The sequence below is a fragment of the Nyctereutes procyonoides genome, unplaced genomic scaffold, assembly GCF_905146905.1.
Source record: "Nyctereutes procyonoides isolate TBG_1078 unplaced genomic scaffold, NYPRO_anot_genome, whole genome shotgun sequence".
NCBI classification, from domain to species: domain Eukaryota; kingdom Metazoa; phylum Chordata; class Mammalia; order Carnivora; family Canidae; genus Nyctereutes; species Nyctereutes procyonoides.
The window spans coordinates 3,377,036-3,401,184 of record NW_026575034.1 but is presented as its reverse complement, the minus strand read 5'-3'; the positions used below and the strand labels follow the sequence as shown (position 1 = coordinate 3,401,184).

At 38.0% G+C, this 24,149-nt stretch overlaps 1 protein-coding gene across 4 annotated transcripts in view; it reads left to right on the top strand.

Annotated features, from left to right (window-relative positions):
• ANO3 (anoctamin 3) overlaps positions 1–24,149 on the top strand; it is a 372,459-nt gene that overhangs the window by 335,911 nt on the left and 12,399 nt on the right. For all 4 annotated transcript variants that reach the window (XM_055317544.1, XM_055317542.1, XM_055317541.1 and 1 more), the window contains 7 exons: positions 7,128–7,164; positions 11,572–11,683; positions 12,455–12,512; positions 18,062–18,159; positions 20,737–20,870; positions 21,762–21,914; positions 23,891–24,038. In XM_055317544.1, coding sequence (XP_055173519.1) covers positions 7,128–7,164; positions 11,572–11,683; positions 12,455–12,512; positions 18,062–18,159; positions 20,737–20,870; positions 21,762–21,914; positions 23,891–24,038 — 740 coding nt within the window. The remainder of the gene's footprint in view (positions 1–7,127; positions 7,165–11,571; positions 11,684–12,454; positions 12,513–18,061; positions 18,160–20,736; positions 20,871–21,761; positions 21,915–23,890; positions 24,039–24,149) is intronic.

Sequence of the window (24,149 nt, the reverse complement as noted above, 5' to 3'; positions counted from 1 at the left end):
GTATTTTCATCTTTCTGAAGTTTACTATTTTTATCTCTTTTAGTTTTGAATTATAAAATCAATACATTGTTATCATGTAAAGTACTGACACGATGAAAACAGTACAAATATCAAGAAAAGTCACTATTTTCTACCTAAAATGCCTCTCATGTCCCTTCCTATCATAAACTAACTGTACCCATTGGAGGCAATCATTGTGAATGGTTTCATGTCTATTTATTCCCCTCACCATCCATTATTAGTACCTTCAAAAGATTACGCTGTGTTCCTGTGTCTGACAGTTTGTTCCAAAGACCTACTGGTCTTCAAAAACGTCTTGAGTGAATTAATGAACTGGCCTAATACTCTTGAAGATGGAAAGGATTTCACAGACAGGGGGAAAAAATGAAAAAGCTGAATGTGTGTCATTAACTCTTGCTTGGGTAGGCAAGCATGACAACACTGGGAACAGAGCCTCCAGGCCCAGGATCCAGTCCTCGAGTCCTACCCAGTGGAATAACTATCTTTTCATTAGGCTGAAGAACTTGTCACGATCAGAACCTGCAATTGAGTAAAATGGGAGCTTTCACCTTCATATATTTTCCTTACAAAAGGAATCTTTCTATTTTCACCAATAGTGCAAAAAATCAAAATTTGACTGAAGTTTCCCTTGGTGTACCAGATTCCAATGTCCTATTATTCCAGTTGCTTCTTAGTCACCAGTCCCTTAAACTCTGACTCTGTTCCATGTCCAGCCCCCTCCTTAGTTACCACCTGTCCCCTAGAATCACGGTGAACCTACATACATACAGCCTTCTCTCTCTTAAGCTTCAGATACAGCTTCTTCTTACTAAATCTGTATATTTAATGAGGCTCAAGATGTTTTTTCTTCCAAAGTACTGGTTTGTACAGATAACAGAGGCTGAACTAGATGAGGTGAATCTCTTAGGGGTAGAAATCAGTCCTCTGAGGTAGATGAGGATAGTATTATTTTTGTGATAACAACAATCCTGAGGGGGTACCTGGGTGGCTCAGCAGTTGAGCATCTGCCTTCAGCTCAGGCCATGACCCCAGGGTCCTGGGATCGAGTCCCACATTGGGCTCCCCTTGTGGAGCCTGCTTCTCCCTCCGCCTGTGTCTCTGCCTCTCTCTGTCTGTCTCATGAATTTATTTATTTAATAAAAATCTTAAAAAAATATATTTTGAGGTCCTCACAATCCCACAGGAGCCCATGTAACTTCCTAGTGCTGTAACTCATCCGTGCTTCCTGAAAGAAGACATAACTGACTTTCTTTTTTCTAAATATTTATTTCTAATCGTTGGGAATTTTGACAGAAACATTTAGATATTGTTGGAAGTAGATTCAGCCACAAAACTTCTCCTTTGCCCTTGCAACTAATTTAGGAAAATATTTTTAAATGGCTTTTAGCGTAAAGGAAATAAACTACCCAACCAACTCAACAAATGTGGAAAGAATGTTATATTCCTCAGATTTAATCAGTGTAAAACCTAAATGTCCTTCTGAATTTATGTATCTCTTCCTACTCAGGATGTTGAGGCACTTCACAGATCATTAAACAGCCCGTCTGATTTATCTGAACCCACAGGATTAATTTAAGATCTTAATCAAATAAACATAAATTAAAACCATTAATATCAAAATGCCAACTCTAAAAAAAAATTATACCACCAAAAAGATTGACGTAGGATACCAAATGCTACCTCTTGCTATTTTCAGACCAACACTAAATAGCAACACATAAAAATGTGCTTTTTGTTTCTTAATAGCTAGACTTTGGGATTTCTGTGCTACCATATTCTCCAGATGACGGTTTGTCCTCAATCAAAATATTCTGCTAATCTAATATGCTTTTCCGCCGTCATCCATATGCATGAAGTCATGAAATATAGCATGGCAAAATAGTTTCAATCAGTCAAATGAGTTTTTAAATCAGGAACTTTAAATATTTAAGGTACACAGCCATGAATTTTAAGTCATCCATGCATTTCTTTTGTCTCTTTCATCACAAGTGCCTGTTGTGAATTTTGCTCCTATGACGTCTCTCTGACCCATTCCCTCTTCCCCATTCTCACTTCTACTTCCTTACTTCAGCTACTTGGCATTTCTAGCTTGAACTGTTGCAGTAGCCTTCTCACCGGTTAGTCTTCCTATCTTTCTCAACTCTTCTCATCTCCCTTGCACGCTGCTCTTAGAAGGACCTTGCTGGGGCGTCTGGGTGGCCCAGTCAGTTAAGCGTCTGACTCCTGATTTGGGCTCTGGTCGTGATCTCAGGGTCATGGGATCCAGCCCCCAGTCAGGCTCTGCGCTCAGTGGGGTGTCTGCTTGAGATTCTCTCCCTCTCCCTCTGCCCCTCCCTCTCGTGCTCTCTCTTTCAAATTGATAAAGATTATTTTTTAAAATTTATTTATTAATGAGAGATACAAAGAGAGAGAGAGAGAGAGGAAGAGACACAGACAGAGAGAGAAGCAAGCTCCATGCAGGGAGCCTGATGTGGGACTTGATCCCGGGTCTCCAGGATCAGGCCCTGGGCTGAAGGCAGGCGCTAAACCGCTGAGCCACCGGGGCTATCCGATAAATGTTCTTTTAAAAGAAGGATCTTTCTAAATCATAGATTTGATCACTTTGCTTTGTACTTAAAAATGCTTAACGGGTTCCCATTGCCTCTGGTATAAATTCTAAGTTCATTATCACAGCACGGAGGCCTCCCATTATTCAAAGCCCATTTCCTTTCTCATCTTGTTTAAAGTTGGATCTCACTCCCTCCCTCACACACTCTGCACTCGGGCCTACAAAATCACTGCCGCTTGCTTGCTCCCTGGCATTCTTTCTCACAGCCCTGGCTCTTGGTTCACAGTGTTTTCTCTATTCGCCTTTTCCCCTTTTATCTCTTTGGAGGCTATTCTTTTTATCTTCGGAAATTCCAGTAAAAGATCACTGCTCCATAGGTTTTCTCTTGATCCCATATGCAGAATCAGATAATCCCTTCTCTGTGTTTAGTCTTCTCACAAGGTGTTGGACACCCCTATTCTCCCTCCTTCTCAGACTCCCCGGATAGAATTAACCACTCGGTCCTGTGAATGCTCTTCTGTTACAGTGCTTGGGGCATGCCTTGGCTCCCAGTTATGGGGGTGTAAGCAGGGCCTCCTCACTTTTTATCTCTAGGTCTTTGCCCAGGCCTAAAAGACACATAGACTATATTCTTCTAATAAACTTTAAATATTTTATTCTCCAAACTTCCTAAGCATCTTGGATAGTGTTCACATTCCAAAGATCTTAGTGTCCCGAAATATTGTTCAAAATTATTCTGTTGTTACATTGCATTTTCAGTGTCTTTCACATTTGCAGCACTTATGATTTTCAAGCAGGTCATTAAATAATATGCATCCTCTAAGCTTTCAAAACAAATAGATCATGGCATCCCAAATAAATATTCAATTAGGGTGAAAATAATTACAATGTGATTACAAGTCCATCTTATGGGTCATGAAGGTAACTTAAAGATTGTTTCCTGTTCTTATTGTGCTTCACATCACCTGGAACACTTGAAAAACTAGAGATCCCAGAGACCCATTCCGAGTCTCCTTTGTGGAGCTGGGAAATCTGTATGTAAAACAAAACATTCAGAATATTCTCCAAGTGATTCTGATCATGTCAGTCCCTAAAATAGCATTAGGAAATCACTGGTTTAAGAGATCTGAGGTCATTTTGACACACAGCCAAGATCAAAAACTACATGTCAAAGATAAATTGCAAATAATTTAAAAATGATTAAAACTTCAATTTAAAAAAAAGAACAAAAAAAAACACTTCAATTTATTTTTTAACACCTCTTACCAGACACATAGCTAAAAATCTATAGAATTTTAAAAGTCAGAATATGAAACCAATAATTACTCTTCACTAATCCCATCCTTTTTGTCCTTTATGTTGCTGCCCTGAAAATGCTGTAGTAAATAAAAAGTGCCGTAAACAGCATAGTTAGTGTCATATTTCTAAGAGGATTTTAAATTTCCAATGAAATTTAAAAACATAAAATTTTTCCAAAATATATATTCTTGTTGCTTGACAAGCAAACTTTAATGAATTAAAGAGTAGGTTACAGGGATCCCTGGGTGGCACAGCGATTTGGCGCCTGCCTTTGGCCCAGGGCGCGATCCTGGAGACCCGGGATCGAATCCCACGTCGGGCTCCCGGTGCATGGAGCCTGCTTCTCCCTCTGCCTGTGTCTCTGCCTCTCTCTCTCTCTCTCTCTCTCTCTGTGTGTGTGTGTGTGTGTGTGTGTGTGTGTGTGTGACTATCATTAAAAAAAAAAGAGTAGGTTACAGTAGCATGACAGCTGTCTGGTCTCATGATTACTGTGTGATTTTAAAGAAAAAAATAGAAAAACATCGCAGAAGTACCCCTGTAGTTTGAAGTATCTGGGATTAAGGCAATTAAACCACTTCAATATTGTCAACAAAGGAATGAACTCTTGGGGCAGCTGGGTGGCTCAGTGGGTTCAGGGTCTGACTCCTGGCTTTGGCTCAGGTCTTGATCTCATGGGTCGTGAGATCGAGCTGGCATTGGGCTCTGCGTTCAGCTGAAGTCTGCTTGAAAATTCCCTCCCTCTGTCCCTCCCCACTTTAAAATAAATTAAAAAAAAAAAAAAGAATTAGCACCTTTTGGTATTCCTCTTCTCATTTCAAACTTCATGTACTGTGTGAGCACTATAACCAAAACAGCAACAACTACAACAAAAAAGCAGCTCCAACTACGTTTAACTAAAGTACTCCGTGCTGGTTCTGAACTCTCTCACATTAGCGATTTATTTCCATCTCTAGATTCGAGAACATACATTCGTATGTTTCTTTCATGGGCCTAACCATAAGACATCAAATGTACCTAACTTCCTTAACACCTTGGTTACTAATTACAATGCAAATTGATCATTGTGGAATAAGGTGAATCAAAGGGTTGAACTACACATCTTAATGTGGAAGAGAGGTATTGCCAACAGGCTCATTTAATAAGAAGACTGGCTTTAAAAATATATATGTATATATTTGTTTAGTTTGTTCATGTCTATATCCATGCTTTCTAGAAACTCAGAAAGGTAGATTATTGGGAAAGAGCAGTCTATCTTTGATTCTGAAAAACTCTGTTTTGAGCTCATTTTTACAGCACAAGTTAGGCTGTAAGGCTCTGACGCAGAGATGAAGAGCACTAAATCAAGTGTACCCCTTCCCCTGGTTGGAAGGAAAGGGTTGGAAGGAAAGGTTGCCCTTTCCCTGTTTTTTCCATTCTAAATTTTCCCCCAAAGGATTTCTGAGTAACACCCCAAAACAAAGCATCAGTGGGAAGATGATGACTTCTCAGCTCAGAATGAATTCTAAAGACCTTCCCATGGATTACCAGGCCCTGAAAACCTGTTTTCCTCTGAGGTCTCAATCTCTCTCATCTCTTACAACCTTGCTCCTTTACTGCCACCCCTCCTGATCCTCCACTTGCCTTACTCTTCATGAAACGTATTGAGCACATCCCGCCACAGGGCTTTTGCACTTACTGTTTCTGGTCTCCAAGGTACTTAGCTCACATCTCTTCTTGGCTCCCTCTGTCGCTTCGTGCATGAGCTCTAGGCTCAAACGCTACCCTCTCAGAGAGGCTCATCTGACCATACTATAAAATAATACTCTGTGCCCACCGCACTTCTCTGTGCACACAGCCCGCTGTATTTTCCCTTTTCTGACCAAGTACACAATTCACTTGTCTCTAACCACTGGAATTTAAGGTTCGTTACAGTAGAGGCTGTGTCTGTGTCTGTCTGTTCACTATATGGCTCATTAGAAATTCCAAATATTTTTACATAATTAAAATCTATGACTAAGAGAATTTCAGCTTCCTGAATGCAGGAGTGAGTGATGTTTAAAAGCATAGGTTCTCTAACATGAGATCTATATATATATAATGTACATACACAGTGTAGTGACCCCAAGGGTCCCTGAGCCCCCCTCTCATTCTCTCCTCCCCCAAATACATATCAATTTTCTACCCTACACACACACAGCCCATGATTGCTGTCATACACCATATAGTGGATATATCTAAATTATGGTTTCTTGCTGCATTTTGTGGTTTTGGAGTTAACAAGTCAGTGTGCATGGGTTGAGTTTGTAGTTCATCATCATGGTGGTGCCAGTCAGCTAACTTCTGGGCCTTAGACGATGCAGTTTCTTGGGTGCCCCAGAAAGCTTTCCAAGAGCAGTATTTCCAGGGGTGATACAGCATTTTTGGTGTGATTTATAACACTCTTTCAAAGGACATTACAATCCACTGGGGGCATCAGCTGTAGATATTCCCATCTCAGGCTTGCAGACAGGTTCTGTGTGCTAAGTATTAAGACAAAAATCTGAAATGGTTTCTGTGACAAGGCATAGGATAAATGGTACAAGATGTAGCAAAGGTGTTTTCCCAACTAGGTTAACTTGGAATTTTGTGCAATATGTCTCCTTTTCTTAAGTCTGCACGAGTGGTAGGCTGAGTAGTAGGGGCAGGGGGGAAGGTGGAAAATGTTATCGTAAAAATAACATGCATGTGACTTACTTATGGATTCAACAGGTTTGACTTACGGTCTGGTTTTAAATAACCACCAAACCAAAGTTGTTCTTTAGGAATGCGGACTAGCACCCTATGTGTGTGTTAGTTTGGAAAATTCCTGGTCAATAGTAAAGAATCCAACCTCCCACTCAGCCTTCCAGTATGGTAAAAAGTACGTATAATTGAGTGATTCAATCCCACGTCAGCCGTTGACCAGTTGAATGACTTTGGTTACAAAAGGTTTAAAGTTTGTTAAAGTCCCATTTCCTTGGTTTGTAAAGTGGAAATAAAGATAGCTCCCCCCAAAAAGCTTCCTGTTACCGAAATCAAGTGTGTCTGTGTATATACAGACACGTAATCATAGCAGGTTTACATCACACGCATTTAGTGTGTGTATATTTGCAAAGCACCACGCAGTAGGTTTTAAAACATGTTCCACTTGATTAAAAATGTAGCCGTTTTGTGGAATACACTCTAGATGTTTCCTTGAGCAGTGTAAATAGCCTTTTCTAGAAGACAAGAATAACATTCACTATTTGCTCTCTCATTATAGGCTTATGAAAAAATTGCTTACCTTCTCACCAACCTCGGTAAGTCCTTTGTTTTAACTTCACTCCTTAGGAAAAGAATAACATGTGGGCAAATCAGTCGGAGGCTGCTTGGTGTACTTTAGCATTTCGAATGTCAACTTCAGTTTTGTGAATTGTCAATCAAAAGGAAAGACATGCATGGGAAGTTGGAGCATATTGCATACCTACAGAGAGGCGGTGTGTTGCTACAAAATCTCCTTCCTACGACTTACTAGCAAACCTACCTCTCCCTACATGGGAGGGCTTTTCTTCCCCTACCTTTTCAGTTCTTTGGGTTTTTCCCCCACTATTTATTTTTGTTGAAATATTATACTACATGTACACAATTTAAAAGGCAAAAGAGTATAATTAAGGACACAGTCAGTTAAGCCTCCCACTCTTGGTTTCAGCTCAGGTCATACCTCAAGGTCCTAGGATCAAGCCCCGAGTCAGGCTCCATGCTCAGCGTGGAGTCTGCTTGAAATTCTCTCCCTTTCTCTCTGCCCCTCCCACTTGTGCGTGCTCTCTCTCTCTCTCTCTCTCTCTCTCAAATAAGAAAGTAAAATATTAAAAAAAGAAATTTATAATTAAAACCAGTACTTGCCACATTACCCATTCTTATTTTCCACTTTCCTGAGAGATTACTTTTTTTTTTTTAATTTTAGCAATTTCTTTTCTTGTTTCCTACCCTGTTTCTAAATAACATACTTCTCTGACATTCTTGGACTTTCCAGGTTTGGGAAGCTATTGCCTTAGGTCTTAACATTCCCTGCAGTGTTCTTTCCCTGCACGGTTTCCCACTCATCACTTGTTATACACACACTGTCTCTTCCCCCTTCCAAGTAGTTCTGTTCAACAGATTTGAAATTTTAGCCAAATTAATAATTAGTGCTTACATCATTGTTTCTATATAACTACTTTTATATGTCAGGCACGATGTGTCTATGATTGTTTCCTTTCTTATGCAATCTTTATATTTTCATGAAATGAATAATATCACTTTTTTCTTTAATTTTCAGCATAGTTTCTTGATTTATCCCAAACTTCCCATCTCAATTCTGAATGGTCTCTAAATATGTAAAGCTATAAGGTTTCCTACTTATTTTGTTTTCTTAGAGTTACCCATCCTGAACCCACATTCACTCCACTCTCAAGAGTCTACCCTCCCTGTGGTCAGCAGCATCTATGCTTCCTCTCTCCCACATGCTGAGTTGTATCAATTGGATACCACTATTTGGACCCTTCTGTCTTCTTTTGTCTTGGCTTAATTCCTTTTTTTTTTTTTTTTTTTTGCCTGAAAAGTAAATTTCTTGAGACCTTATGTGTCTGAAAATGCATTTTTTCTATCATCAAACTTGATTTTTTGGTCTCTCCATTCGGAGGACAAGCAGAGCTATTTGAGCAGTGATCTTTTATTGTTGCAAAACTCATCAGATGCCAGGCACTGTGCTAGACACCCTGCATTCATTATTTTGTTCTACTGACATCATAATTCTATGACAGTAGGATCCCTATTTTATGAATTAGAAAATGAAGATAATTAAGTTAAATATGTAGAATTTAAACCCAAATGTGGCAGCGTCCACTTGCTTATGGTGGAATAACTGTATCACTAGACTCTTGCTCCCCCTATCATGTATTTACAAGTACAAGCAATAACAAAAGGAACATGGTGTAGAGGGAAGAACAAGCTCCTAGGTCATGCTCTGGAAATAAGTGGTCATATCACTTGGAAATTACATGACTATGAGCAACTTTTCTCTTTTCATTCTTCCTTTTCCTCCGTCCCCCATTCCCCCACCACCATTTCTTTCTCTTCCTTTGGTTCTTCCTCTGTTTTTTGTCTTTTTGAGTCTCAGGTTTTGTTATTGGTAAAATGAGAATAACAGTTCCTATTTCACTGTTGTAGGTTGGCTGCCCAACATGTGACAAGTGTTCAATAAATGGGAATGATCTGTCGCATTGTTCTTAAATCCTCTGAGCTAGTTTCTTCAGCAGGATAATGATGCACTTGAACTAGATTGTCTGAAAGCTTTCTTCTAGCTCTGATTCTTTATATTTGTTTGATTTTAAAGTATTTTATACCAAGGATGAAAGCAACCTAAGGGAGTGATTTGGAGGATCACAATAGTAGGAAATAGAACAGTTATTTGTGTTAAGTACCAGGAGAACCAAAGTTTGCACTTGATATATGATTTTTCCATCTATAACTTATGACACAATGCCTATGGATTCATAGCTATTAAATTAATAATGAATGGACTGTATTAATTTAAATTAACAAAAATATTAATCTATTGTTTATTTTTTAATTTTTAATATATTGTTTAAAATGCTGTGTATATAGATATAAATACATATTTTTAAATATTTGAATATTTATAGGTACATATAAATATATATATGGCATTGTATTCTGTGTAATTTTAGACTGTGCAAATTTGTGCTTCAAATTAGAAATTAAGTGTTTCCTCCTGGAAAAGGTCACACATTTTTTATTTAAAAGATCTTTTAAACTTTATGTTTTTTGATTTATTTTTAACCACATATTTTACTTTCAAAGGTCATAAAAAAACAAAGTTTCAGTTCTATCACATTTTTTATATGAGAAGAAACATATAATATTTGATTCAAAGTGATGTAGTTTTTTTCAGCTTGGTTTTATGGTCCAAATAACAAATCATTTATAATAATGAACTATCTATAATATGAATTATCTATGAAAAGTGAGCATGGATTCCAAGAAACAAATTAAGCCAACTGATGGAAAGAGTTTCGACTGTGTCAGAGGTCAATTCAGGAACAACAACAACAACAAAGTTATTTCAAGATAATAGTAATAAAATCAGATGTTGCCATGTTAATATTAGGCAAACCAGAATTTAATATATCTTTGAGTGAGAAAGAAATGTAATATATCTTTGAGTGAGAAAGAAAGATAAGTCATTCTGATAAAGTCTGTCAGGTCAGTATAATAGTCATGATTTCTATACATCTTTTTATAAACCTTCAAAATATAGAAAGCAAACATGATAGAAATACAAAAAAAAAAAAGTTGGCAAATCTACACTCAAATATAAGCCAGGATATAAAATACTTGAATATCATAACTAACAAGCTTTTCTTTAAATATATATAAACTGTATGCTCAACAAAAAATATATGTATTCTTTCCAAACACTTAATACATTGACAAAATATATCCAAGTAATTTGGCCACAAATGAAACTGCAACTTTGTTGCTCCAAAGCAGAAATCACAAAGGAACATTTTTGGATCATGATGCAGGAAAATTAGAAATGGAGATTCCTCCCCAAAAAAGGACACAATTTTTTAAAAATCCATATTCTCATTTCCAAAAAAAAAGTTTTGTGCTAAATTTACACAGTGTTTAGAATGAAACAATCATGAAAACAAAACCTACCAAAACCTTGGGGAAATGTGGGCTCTCCTGGCTGCTGTCACCAGTGCCCACCCACTAGCAGCATTGGGGATGCCCTGCAGACCCCTGATTTTTGGCACCTATTCTAGTCAGGCTTGAAATCCCCCAGGACCTATTCCTAATCTGTGACTGGATCATGCACACAATCTGGCCCATCTTTTCCTCAAAATCAGATCCCATCTGTTTTATATCTTTCTAGAATTCGTAATGGCATGAAAGTATGTATCAACTGTGCATACAGATCCTCTACCATTATTTGGGTCCTGGGTGGAAGCAGAGGTTGCAGTCCACACGGCCATCTTAATTCAGTCTCTTGCATAATTTCGTTTTGTTTTAAGAGTCATAGAAATAAAAAAAATTAAAAAATAAAAATAAAATAAATAAAAAATAAAATAAAAATAAAAAAATTAAAAAAAGAGTCATAGAAATATAGGATGTGCGAGTATACAGGTGCTTGAAATCATCTTGTCTGGACTCCTTGTTTCACAAATGTTAAAACTGGTTGCAAAAAAATGTAAAGAGATCTACCTGGCATTACCAGAAAATTAGCTATAGAATCGAGACAGGAGCTTAGCTCCTATGACTGACTTTGGCCTTTATTCTTTTTTCCATTCTACTTCAGTCTGCACAGAATATCCACTCCTCAACTCTGTGAACAATGTAGGTCCCTCTTTAAGCATAGACAGTTTGAGTGAAGGACTGAGCCAACCATCCAAGTATATGGTGACTTCCAAATGACAATGCCAAGCAGAATCCCAAAAATCTTTATATATTATTAATAACAGGCATCCTATTTTTGTAGCTGTGGGGAAAGTCTAAAGATTGTGTCATTGGATCCTTTTATCTACCAAGTACAGTGACATTACCATTCACGTTTTGCAGATACCATAGAATCCAGACACACAGACTACCTCATAGAACTAGTATTTGTCCATATTTCTTTTTGTTCACCTCCTCTATGTGAACACATCCCATTTTTCTTTTAGAATATCCTCGAACAGAATCTGAGTGGGAAAACAGCTTTGCTTTGAAGATGTTTCTCTTCCAGTTTGTTAATTTAAATAGTTCTATCTTCTATATTGCTTTCTTTTTGGGAAGGTAAGTCAACTTTATGTACATTATCTTTTCAGAGTAAAGAAAGACTGCCAAGGGTTCCATTGTTGATTTGTTAACAGAGATGGTAAATTCTTGTCCCCTGCCTTGGAAAACTGCTAGTCAGTCTTCACATGCATATTCCATCAAAAGACTTCTCAGTATAGTGCTTCCAGCTGCAACTACCAATTAAAGTTGGCATAAAAAAAATAAATAAAACCTATGTACTATGTTTGGGTTGGATTATGATCATCCAATCCTCAGTAATGGTGTGTTAAATAAGAAAGTGATTTTTGTATATCCTCAGGTTATAGCTCCTTAGTGTGGAAATTTCTCCTACTTATCATGTTAACATTTTTTGCTGTCTTTGCTGCACAGTATGAAAAAGAAGCATATTAAACTATGCTTAACACTCCAGCAGTGCCATGGAAACATACTAAAGCTAAAACCATTTTAAACTAAACAATCGGGCACATTACATTAATTTTCATTAGCTAGGTCAGCAACACATTAAAGACCTACAGGTGAAAGTGGAAATTTTTCCTTTGGTTAGTTTGTCTGTACTTTCTCTCCCCCTGGCATTGAATTCACACACCACTTTTTCCTCCTTAAGTCAGGTACTTTGATGTGTAAGCGTGGCCTAGGTCTGCAGTTTGGGGACAGGATGCCCCAGCGAACATTTATATCTACCTACACATGCACTTGCTGTGGTACATTAGTAAATGTTCTTTGGCCAACCCCACATAAATGCTAATGAATTAAAATGGCTTTTTACAGATTTGTAGGCCACCCGGGAAATTACAATAAACTTTTTAACCGGTGGAGACTGGAGGAAGTAAGTAACCTTGTAAGGGTGGATGTGGGACTGGGTGTGGACCGGGGCCAATGATGTAGGAGGGAAGCGGGTGGGAGGAGAGAGAGAGAGAGAGAGAGAGAAGGTGGGTACGTGGAATCTCAGGCATTTTTGGTAGAGAGTTCCTATGGGTTCAGAAATAAAGGAACTATGTCTTTCAAAAAAAAAAAAGAGTGTGAATTAAAAGGGTAAACCCCCAGATCCTGACCTTAGCTCTTTAATTTTCTGCCAAATCCATTTCCTCCATTCACAAAGCTCAGAAATTTAGCTCCAGGGATTTTTCACTTTGGGGGAATTATTATAATCAATATAGTGGGGTTTTGAACTTTTAAATATGTCAGATTTCCTTTTAAGCAGGGAAACTTCATCCAAAAGAAATCATACTTAAAACACCAATCTGTAGACAATAGATCTGTATCTTCCAAGTCTCGTAATTGTTTTTTTTTTAATTTATGGATTTATAATATGTACGTCATGGAAACAAAAGGTCTAGTATTGCTAGATCACAGGGTTGAGCATATTGTATATTGTCACTGAGACTGACAAATTATCCCCCAAAATGCCAGCCCCTACCTGCAGTCTGTGAGCCTGCTTCCTCAGACTTCTGCCAACAGAAACATTTTAATTTTTACCAATATAACATCTGAAGGAGATCTCCTTTTGATTTCAGCTCCTTGAATTATGAGTGAGACGGAGCATATTCTTCATATGTTTGTTGAATATTTTATATTTCCGTGTTCTATTCTTGCTCATTTCTACTAGACTATTTTTCTCTGTCCTAAAAATTTATAAACCTTATACTAACGTTAGGCTCTAATCTTTCAAATTTGCTGCAGGTAAGTTTCTCATCTTCTTGGATGTCTTAATTTTGTTTTGTTACATTTTTTTAAACCCTATAGCATCTTTCAAGTAAAATATCACTGCTATTAATGATTTCAGGCATTTATATCATGCCCAAAAATGTTTTTTTTTTTCACTTTAGAATTTTTTTAAAAAGCTCAGATTTGTGAAGTGTGAACTTTTCACTTAAATCTTTGGTGCATTAGAAGCTTATTTTTGAGTAAAAGGTAATCAAGATTCTCCCCCCCCTTCAGTTGGCATCACATATTTAATTAATAATGTATTTTTTATCAGCAAAATAAGATTTCAAGATTTATCATCTTCTGCATCTTGAAATCATGTCTATGTCTGGACCCTGTCCATTCTCATTGGTCAGATTGATTATTGCTTCTGTAGTTCAAAATTGTTTTAATTATTCTAATGTAAAATCCAATTTAGTATATGGTAATATTAATAGAAGGTCATAATTTAGAGAGAGGCTAAGAAAAGATTCCCTGAGAAAACAGATGTTTCCAGTCTCTAAAAAGTTCCCCCCAAACTCAGGGTGTCCTCATTGATGTTGTCTCCCTAGAGCCTTCTAGTTGATTGGAATACATGGAGAAAGCCCCCAAACTTCCTAAATACAACATGCTTTACATCACAGAAAACTGGGCTCACCTGCTAACCTTGCTACTTATTAATTCTTTGCCCTTAATTTAATCCCTCTGAATATCTGTCTCCTTGTCTCTAAGCTTAGCAGTAGTAATACTTAGGTTGCAAAGTTGTTTATGAATAAGAGATAATTTGCATAGCACAATTAGCACCACCTCTGGACTTTGGCAGGCACTCTATAAACTGTAGCTGATAGTTATCAATGCTCTATCTCCACAGCCACCTGGGTGTTATCCTTTTAGGTAAACACAGATGAAGAGCTTCCATAATTTCAGACCTCCAGGAAGTCCCCAAATCAAACTTGCAGTTTTCACTCATGGCCTAGACTATATCTGCTAAAAGGTTTTTGTCTACCCAGATTGCACCCAGAGCTTACTCTTTATCGGGAGTATGCAACTGGAATTAGTAAGGGGAGTGTGGGGAACAGGGTGGCACAGGCAGGTAGATCTGCATATTGATGCGATGTTAGAAATTGCTGTCGCCAGTAATTTTAATTGGATATTTTCACTCTGAAGTGTAAAATTATTAGAAGTCATGTTTCTTCTTTGGGAGTCCCAGGGAAATAATTCTGATGCTGTTATCCTAGGGAAATAAGTCTAATACTGGTGTCAGGATAAATGGTTCAGAACCATCCTACACACTTTCCACAGTATGTGTGGCATACATAAAGGGCGTATTATCCAACAAAAGATTTCTTTTTTTTTTTTTTTGGAAAAGAATCAGTGAAATGACAAATGTGGGTTTGTGTTTGTGATAGACCCTAGAAATTCTAGAAGTGTACACATAACAGAAGATAAGAATTGACCCTCTGACTTCAATCCTATAATAAACATTTACTGACACTCCATTCCAGGCCTCTGTTGGGTAATATGGGGTATACAGATGAAGAAGTCCCTTTCTTTTCCTGGTGGTGCTAATAGTCCCGAAGAAAAGAACATAACCACGCTATGTAACAAGTATCGTGTCTTTGGAGTCTCACAGTCTACATTCTAATTATTCCCCGCCCAAAAGCATGCTTTTAGTATCTTAGTTTCAGTTTTCTCTTTTGTAAGTTGTGATAAGAGTAGCTATCTGGGTAGGATTGGTGATAGGTGGATAAAACTGGATCGTGCACGTAAAATACCTGGCACAAATAATAGTAGCCATTATAAAGAAAGCAAAAGGTACTAACATGCTAAAACATTGATGAACTGACTACACTGACCTTTCCTCATACTGTACTCTATAATATCTCACATAAATATTTTATGTAAATCTATGTAAAAATAGTAACAATGATTAATATTTAATGAGTGCTTACTATATGCCAGCACATTCCAGCAATTGTTCTTACCTGCTCTACATAGATCAATGCAAAAATTCTGCTATTACCCTCATCTTGAGGAAACAGAAGTTTCGACAGGTTATATACTCTGCCTACAGTTATAGAAACACACTTATAAGCTGATGCAGTCGTCAGTTTGATTCAACCAACCTAGCATCAGAGTCCACACTCTGAACACTGTGCTTTCCGGTCACCGCTGGGATAATAGCATACAGGCAAAATCAGGAACATCAAGGAAATTGATAAGAGCTTGCAGAATGATTGCTGACTCGCACGTGTAAATTGGATTTAGAGTAGACATACTTCATGTGAAAGGAGCATGGGTATCAGAATCTAGTAGTCCCATCTGCCCCTTCACATCATTTACAAAACGGAAATGCCAACACCCATCTTATGAGGTTCTCAGGAAGAGCCAATGACAAAAATACGTGAAGACGTCCAGCTATGGGTTGTCCACAGTCATACGATTTGGGGGGCTGCAGTGGGAATGAAAGCCTGGGTCTCCTGCCCACTCACCCATGCCCTTTTACTCATTCTAAGTAGCAGCTCTCTTATCGAATGAATTTTAGAGCATCAAAGGATTGGATCTTGCTCAAGGGAACTATTATTTGAGGAGGGCAGACCCACAGAAGCTGTTGGATCCCTTTCTCCGCCCTATAAATCACAAAATCATGAAGGCTCAAATTAAACAAAACTATAAATGGCCTGTCATCCAGCCTCCCCACTTTGGCCTGCGGTTGTGGAGAATGAGCCAATCACACGGTTCTGTAATGGTCTTTTTCCCTTTCCACATAGTAATATGCTTTGGTAAACCAGCCCTTCAAGGCAACAAACACATTTGGTAAGTAGAATTCATCTTTAGCCTCATGTACAGGAGCAGAAGACCAGGGTGCAGGAGACCAAGGCTCGGGATTCCATACCGACAGTCAATATCCTATGACCTTGTTGTGACCTTGTAAAGACCTTACTTTATGTCTTCCAGTCTCTATAAAAATGAAGAGTTTCATCTCGCAGCTGTGATCTAGGCCTATGCCTGGCCCTGTAGCTTAGTAATTATTGTGTCTCAGCCGTTCTGTGGAACCCATCTATCATCCGTACGTGTCAGAGCTCAGGGGGTCCTGAATTCATCCTAGAGAGAAGGGGTGTGCTAAAATAGGAGAACTGAGACTTCTCTACACGATAAAAATTGCCACCGGCAAGCCCTCTCTCTGACTCAGTTTAGGGAGTTTTAAATTACTGGGCTGGAACCGGAAAACCAGGCTCTTCGTGTCCTAATTATCTGTTCCCTTTGAAGTCCCACTGGTACCAATTTGACAGAAATAGAAACTGGATCAAAGCTATAGTGACTGTTGTTCTTATGAGCAGGACATGAACCCATTTCTAAAGAAACAGACCCACGCTCTCCTACCCAAGTATCTTCTGCAGTGCAAAGTTTTTAAGCAAAACACATCAGCTGTGATTTTTCATTGTAATCGCATTTCTGTTTGTGGGGGTTTCTGGTTCTGACATTTATTGGACATCTGAAAAAGCAGAGGAGCACAGGGAAGGCAAAATGGGGATCATACTGACAAGCCATTCTGTGGCTTTTTTGTTTTTTTCCAGAGGGAAAATTTTCATTTTTTTTCTTCAGATGTTTACTTAAATTCTAGTTAGTTAACCTTCAGTACAATGCTGGTTTCCGGAGTAGAATTCGGTGATTCATCACTTACATACAACACCCAGTGCTCATCATAACAAGTATCCTAATGCCCATCACCCATCTAGCCATCTCCCACCCACCTCCCTCCACCAACCCTCAGTTTGTTCACTATCTTTAAGGGTCTCTTAAAGGGCTTTTTAAAGAGCTTTTTTCCCTCTCTTTTTATTCCCCTCCCATATCTGTGGCGTGTTTTTATCACTTAAAAGCCCATTCTAATATATGTAGATCTTCCCTTCCAAGATATAGAGCTTAACACCTGCCTCCTATCTTGAAGTCGGACTAGACTTAAGGACTCACTTCAGTAAAGAATAGGGAAAGGGACAAATGAGTAACTTTACAAATACCTGGCAAAGACCCTACCAACCAGCTGATGAAGATTAATGTCACCAGTGATGTCGTGTGGCTGTCATGTAATTTCCGAGGGGAAATAGTGAAAATGGCACTTTACGTCTGTGATCTCTGCCCATCGTCAAAGCACATAAGCCCAGTCTAGACACGTGAAAACATCAGATGATGTTGGTTTCTCAGCTTTGACAAATATACGTTGGTAATGTAAGGGGCGATGGAGGGAATTGGCTGAAGCATGTATGGGCATTCTCTGCTCTTTCTCTGCAAATTTGCTATACTTTCAAAACTATTCTGAGTCCAAAACATTATTTATAAAGACCACATTATTAACACTTACATGTTTTTCCATCTCCCAGTTGTTAATAGATACACAGTATTCCACAGCACTCCTTAAAAGGGATCATGCCTAGTACAGAGCTTGGCAGATAGTCAGTGCTCATTAAAAGTTAGATTCATTGTTCTGTTGTTAAAATTGTGATCAGTATTCCACCCTCATTACTGAAAATTCCCCTATCTGGTGTCTTTATACATGCTATTTCTTCCTTATTTTTATTTATTTTCTTTGTGCACTGAGATAGAGCAGCCTGGCTTTTAGAATTTGCTGTACGATCTGAGGGTGGGGACATGTAACCTACTGAGAGCAAGATCATTGTTCTTGTTCTGTTCCAGTGTCATCCCAGTGGCTGTTTGATAGACCTCTGCCTCCAGATGGGCGTCATCATGTTTTTGAAGCAAATATGGAACAACTTCATGGAACTGGGATACCCGTGAGCACTTTATTTTTAGACTTGCCTTGTATATAGCTACGCACAAAAAAAGGACAGGTAGTGTGAATAATTCTTAAGAATTGGGGCCTGGTAAGCAGACAGGTGTGGGTTCCATTCCTGCTCTGCTGCTCACTCAATGTGTGACTGTGTGTGAGTTTAGCCTTTCTGAGCCTCAGTTTTCACAGCGCTGAGAAGGGATCAGTGGTTCTCTGCTCCTCGAGAACACTTGTGAGGATTAAAGGAAGGAGTAGATGTCAAGCACATTAAGAGGCTTGTTGCTCTTCTTAAAGCACTATTGACAGTACGTAGGTTCTTAAAGATAAAAGTGACTTTCTGGTTTCTTTTGGCCACCGAAAGACTGAGGTCATGGCTGTTTAACAAAGACAACCTCCATGTAGGCTCCCTCCCTGAAAAAACAATAAAACAAAGATAAAATTCCAGATAGGGAGGTTTTGTACTCTTCATTACACAGAAAGAAAAAAAAAAGTCATTAGGACAGGATTGATTTCACAAAACAGTAGCATTCTCTTTTGTCCCTTTGGATGGAGCTTAATGGTTGTGGAAGGCTGATGTGGAAGGGTGTTGAATGCCCACTTCTACGTCTAATAAAAATATATTACTCCTCCAAATACACTGGAATCGAGTTTATGTCAAACAATGTGTTGTGGAAGCTTTGAGGCCTAACCAAGGTTGTTAGAAACATTACTATTTTGAGGAATTTCTTGACTATAGGAGAACTAGTTAATTGATGATACAAGTAGCTTAGGCTTAGTCAAGTAGCTTCCTCCTCCTTGCGGGCCTACGAATGGTGTTGTGACATTCCGAGTAGACTTGAGGGCTGCGGAAGTGATATCCACCCTGCAATCTGCCGAAGAGTGTTGTGTTAAGTTGCGGGCAGTCTTAGAGCATGGACGATGAAATGACTGGGACCTGGTTCATGTTCCTCCTCTGACTCTTGCTAAAGATGATTATGATTTACTTGACCTATTTGTGACATTGTGGGGTGGTTTTTTTTTGTTTGTTTGTTTGTTTTTTAATTTAGAAAATAAGGGAGGAGATTACAGGAGATGCCCAGTGGTCTTTAAACCTTTAACAATAAATGACAGAACCGTTTTGTGAAGGGATTCTCATACTGATCCTCAATATTCAAAAAGGATGAAAACCAATCTCTTATAAGTGGAGAGAGCAGAGGGATGGAGGATTGGGGAGCCCAGCCCATTGTCTGTATCCCTTCCTACCCCTGACTCAACTGTGTGAGGCTCAACAGATGTGGAAAAGTCATTTGAAAATAACTGAGGAGATTGGGTAGCAAGTGGCCGCCACAGGATCTGACCTGCTGTGAATGCAAGAGCTTCATAAGCATATGAAAGGTGGTAGAGTGGTCATTATAGTATTAAGAATGATTCTTATTGTCATTGTCCAGGTGCTTGTGTCCATACCATGCACTTTGGGTACACGTTTTCACCATGACCTTGGGCGGCTGGGACTGTGTCTCTCAAATCCCAAATGTACCATGGTAAGGGACATCCTGTTGGTGTTTTTCCAAGTCCAGCAGGAGTGGACCAAAGCAATGATTTGGAAACTTTCATAACACAGTTCTCTTTTTAAAAGTTAAACCTTATGCAGACTGTGGTAAATAAAACGGAACTAAGCGGGCCTCAATCCCAACACCCAGCACCTTTTCCATTTTCATGAGGTCTCAGAGGCAACCTCCATGGGATGTATACTGAAGAACCAATGACCTCAAGTTCTGGTCTGTGATGGTTCTTCCAACACCCACTGAGTTCTAGGTCCATGGTTAATTAATACTGAGAGTTCGGTGCACTGTGCGATTCACTTCATTCTAGAGGAAATTTTCATCTAACTCTTGAAATAACTGCTCAGGAGTCCCCACTATGGGATATTTCGGAGTCACATAATGTACAGACTCCCCCTAAGCTCAGGAAATAGTGTTGTTTATTCCTTTCTAGGTCTTTTAAATGGACTCAGACACAGATCCATTGCCTGTAAACTATTGCTCACTACAGAAGCAGAATGGAATAGTTAATACGCAAGCCATTCATGTTCATAAACCCAGAGAGGTGATTATCAACTTACTAAAAGTCACACAGCTAACACCTCACAGGGTGGAGCCTTTATCTCTTGAAACCTTATCTAGGGCTCAGTTGTTTAGTGCAGGACATGATTTTACTCATGTTCAGAGAGCACAGCCCAGAAGATTTGAGGTTATGAGCAATGAAGGGCTCAGATCCAATCACAACAGGCAACACAGAAGTATTTATATAGGTTGGGGAGGTAGGGAGGGGAGGAATCATAGAAACGGATATTTCTCTAATAAGTATAGGAAGCACCTAAGTGTATGGGGAGATTAATTCCCAGATACATTATGTAGATGTTTATAAGGTCTAGGAAGGCTGAGGCCTATCCTCTCATCCGGAACTTGGAAATGGAGACCATGCAGATATCTCCAGCACCCAGCAATGCTTAGTGGTATCTCTCTTTCCTTAATACACTATAAATTATTCACCATATAGTTAAATAAGGGCTCAAAAAGCCTTTGTTTGCTCTGTGATGTAGGTTGATCCAGAACTGGTGGTCACGACATAAAATCAAGCGGGGAATACAAGATGCGTCCATACCTCAGTGGGAAAATGATTGGAACCTGCAGCCCATGAATATTCATGGACTGATGGATGAGTATTTAGAAATGGGTAAGGAAGAAACTTCTATACAGCTATTTGGCCGTCTTGATACATTTTGTTTGTTTGTTTTTACTTCATACGGGCTTTGATCCAAGAGAGAAAACCATCTCTCTCCTTTCCAACCCCAAGCATTCTAAAATACATCTATACCTTTATCTCAACATTACGAGGGAAGATATTAAACCAGTGTCCTTGGAAGACACAAAATCTGTCTTGTGTCAGCCATAACATTTGAGCAACGGGAAGGATTTTCTCACAGTAGAACACCTAGCTTTAGGGCAGATGTTTGAAAGGAACACAATAAAGCAAAACCCATCCCTATGCCAAAAACATGCCATCTTGTGCAAATAAAGCAATGATTATTTCTTACAATAAACCTTCGCTCAGACCTGCTGAGAGTTTAGCTGCTTTGAGAAGCCCCATTATTTATATTAAGCAATGGAGGATTCTCACTCCAACTCTAAAATCTTTGTGTGCTGTCTTGATATTTGCTTTTTCTCTGACCTATTCTCACCTTAAAAAGAAAGGATGAGATTAGGTGTCTTGAGTCCCTCGTAGAGCTAAGCATTTTTCTTCAAAGCCTCCTCTTTGACTTCTTTTTTCTTCACTCTTTCTTCATGCTGGAGAGAGCACATGGACTTTCAACCCATTAAGATCAGAGTTTAAATGCAGGTTTTAACTTTTTTTTTTTTTTTGATATCCACCCTTTAGCAAGCTTACTGAACGCATATGAACTCTAGTTATCTCAACTGCAAAATATGATGAGCATATTTACCTTGTAGGGGTATTGGAAGGATTACAAGCGATTTATGTAAAGCACCTAATATGGCACAAAGAAAGCACTCAATAAATGGTATTGTTTATATTATTAATGTTGTGATGCTCTGTCTCCCTGGACAGTTTTGCAGTTCGGTTTTACCACCATCTTTGTTGCGGCTTTTCCTCTGGCCCCTCTTTTGGCTTTGTTAAATAATATCATTGAGATCAGGCTGGATGCATACAAATTTGTCACCCAGTGGCGGAGGCCTCTTCCAGCTCGAGCAACTGACATAGGTAAGATACAGGAATTAAATGGTTTTGGCCTTGCTAATGCCAAGAAGTGCCATGATCTTAGCACCGTGTGGGTTTCTATTGTTGGGGTCCCTTCCAAATTGAACAAGACTGAGCAGTTTGGGTCAACAAAATAATGAAATGGACACAAACTCAGTAGAGAGTTATGTGTATACTAAACATACTATCTCACGAAGTTGTTTATAACAAAAAATCGTCTCCCATCCATCTTCCCATGTTAGTATAGTTCTGTCTCATTCTTTATAATTACTGCACAAATTTCTATTGCATGTTATATGACATTTCTAAAAAATCATCCCCTTAACTGAAGACGCTTAGATCATTTCAGTTTTTTCTATTATAAACAACACTGAGGTGAACGTACATCTTCCTATGTACTTTGATCATTTCCTCAAGATAAACTCCTAGAATGGAACTCCTTTGTCAAAGAGCATGTAGGCATTTAATTTTTTTTTACATTTAAATTTTGATATTTTCTCAACGTGTTCTCCAGAAATATCGTGCCAATTTATATTTCCATCAGGTATAATAAGGGTTCTTTTTCTTTTGCTTTTTTTTTTTTTTTTACTGTTCTGTCCTCAATAATCTGAGGAGGGAAAATGATATCTTGCTTTATTTCCTTGCATTTTTATAATTATGAGATTAAATATATTTGTATTTCTTCTTTACGGTTTATGACCTTTGGCTATTATATCTGATTTGGTAATCTTTATCTCTGTTTACAATATTAACCTTTGATATATATTCAGATGCTGGTTTTTAATCTTTTACTCTATCATGAGTAAGGTTTTAGTGTGTATATAATCGCACTGATATATCTGTCTTACAGTTATTATTTATGACATTCTTAGAATGTCCTTTAGAACTCAATTTTTCACTGTGTTTTAGTTGTTTTATATTTTAGATGTGTGTGTGTGTGTTGTTTGGTTATCTGTTGGCATTTTAAGATTTTATTTAAATTGTTGATCTAACTGGAATTTGTTGTTAACAAAGGGGCTGAAATTAAGACCCAGCTTGTTTTCCTTCTAAAGGGTACAAAACATTTATTAAATATTCCATCTTTTTTTAAACTTGTTTGAATTATCTCTATTTTATGAAACTATATGTAAACTTAGTTATATTTCTAGAATCCCCACTTATCCCTTTGATCAGACTACTTATTATTGGCATACTGTTTTACTAAACTATAGCTCTGAAACAGAGATTCTAAGTATGTGAAAAAGCAAATTCATAATTTCCCTCTTCTTTTTTGGAGAATTTTCTGGCTATTATTGCAAAGTTGCCTTTTCAGTTAATTTTACTCATATATATGCTCCACAGCCAACAAAGCTGATTAAAATATTCTAATCTATAGAGATTTAATGCTATTCAACTTGAGTTCCCATTTTTTTAAAAACAACTAAAATTATTATTGCTATTTAATTTAGACATGTTTATTATGTCATTATTAAAATAATATAAACACATTAAAGAAAATCTAGAGAATAAATCAAAGAGGAAAAATTCAAACTCCCTTTCCAGCTTTAGTTAGTGTTTATTGCATTTTCCAATGCAAAAATTATTATTTTTTTAAACATCAACTTTGACTGTAATCGATAGTATGTGGATACCGTATACAATTTCAAAATCTTTTTTCTTATACCTGTATGCCAGACTGGAAAAGTCAACTAGTGATTTCCATATCTTGACATCAAACTTTTACATTTTTATATTTTCAATGTAAAAAATTCTTGAAACAATTCCTGATGATATTTTAATTTTCAGACCTCCCTTCATGGGTTCTATCTTCCGTCTAGGGAAAAGTATTCAGTAGATGTCTGATGTGTAGGGAGATAAAGTAAATAATGGACAGAGCTGTAGCCCCCAAATAAGTAAAACATTCTTTCCAAAGATGATCCATTCAGTTTTAATTTTTTTTTTTCCATTTCATCCCCTATCTGCACTCTTTCTCCTACTAGGTATCTGGTATGGCATTCTTGAAGGAATTGGCATATTGGCTGTGATCACCAATGCATTTGTAATTGCTATTACATCTGATTACATCCCACGTTTTGTCTATGAATACAAATATGGCCCCTGTGCAAGTCGTTTTGAATATGGTGAAAAGTAAGGTTGAAATTTACACATTTTTCTGATACGTTTTATTTTTGTGATTGAAGTGGGAACTCATTGGGAAGTTTTGTTCTGTGACCATTACGGGCAGTGTTTTTGATCATT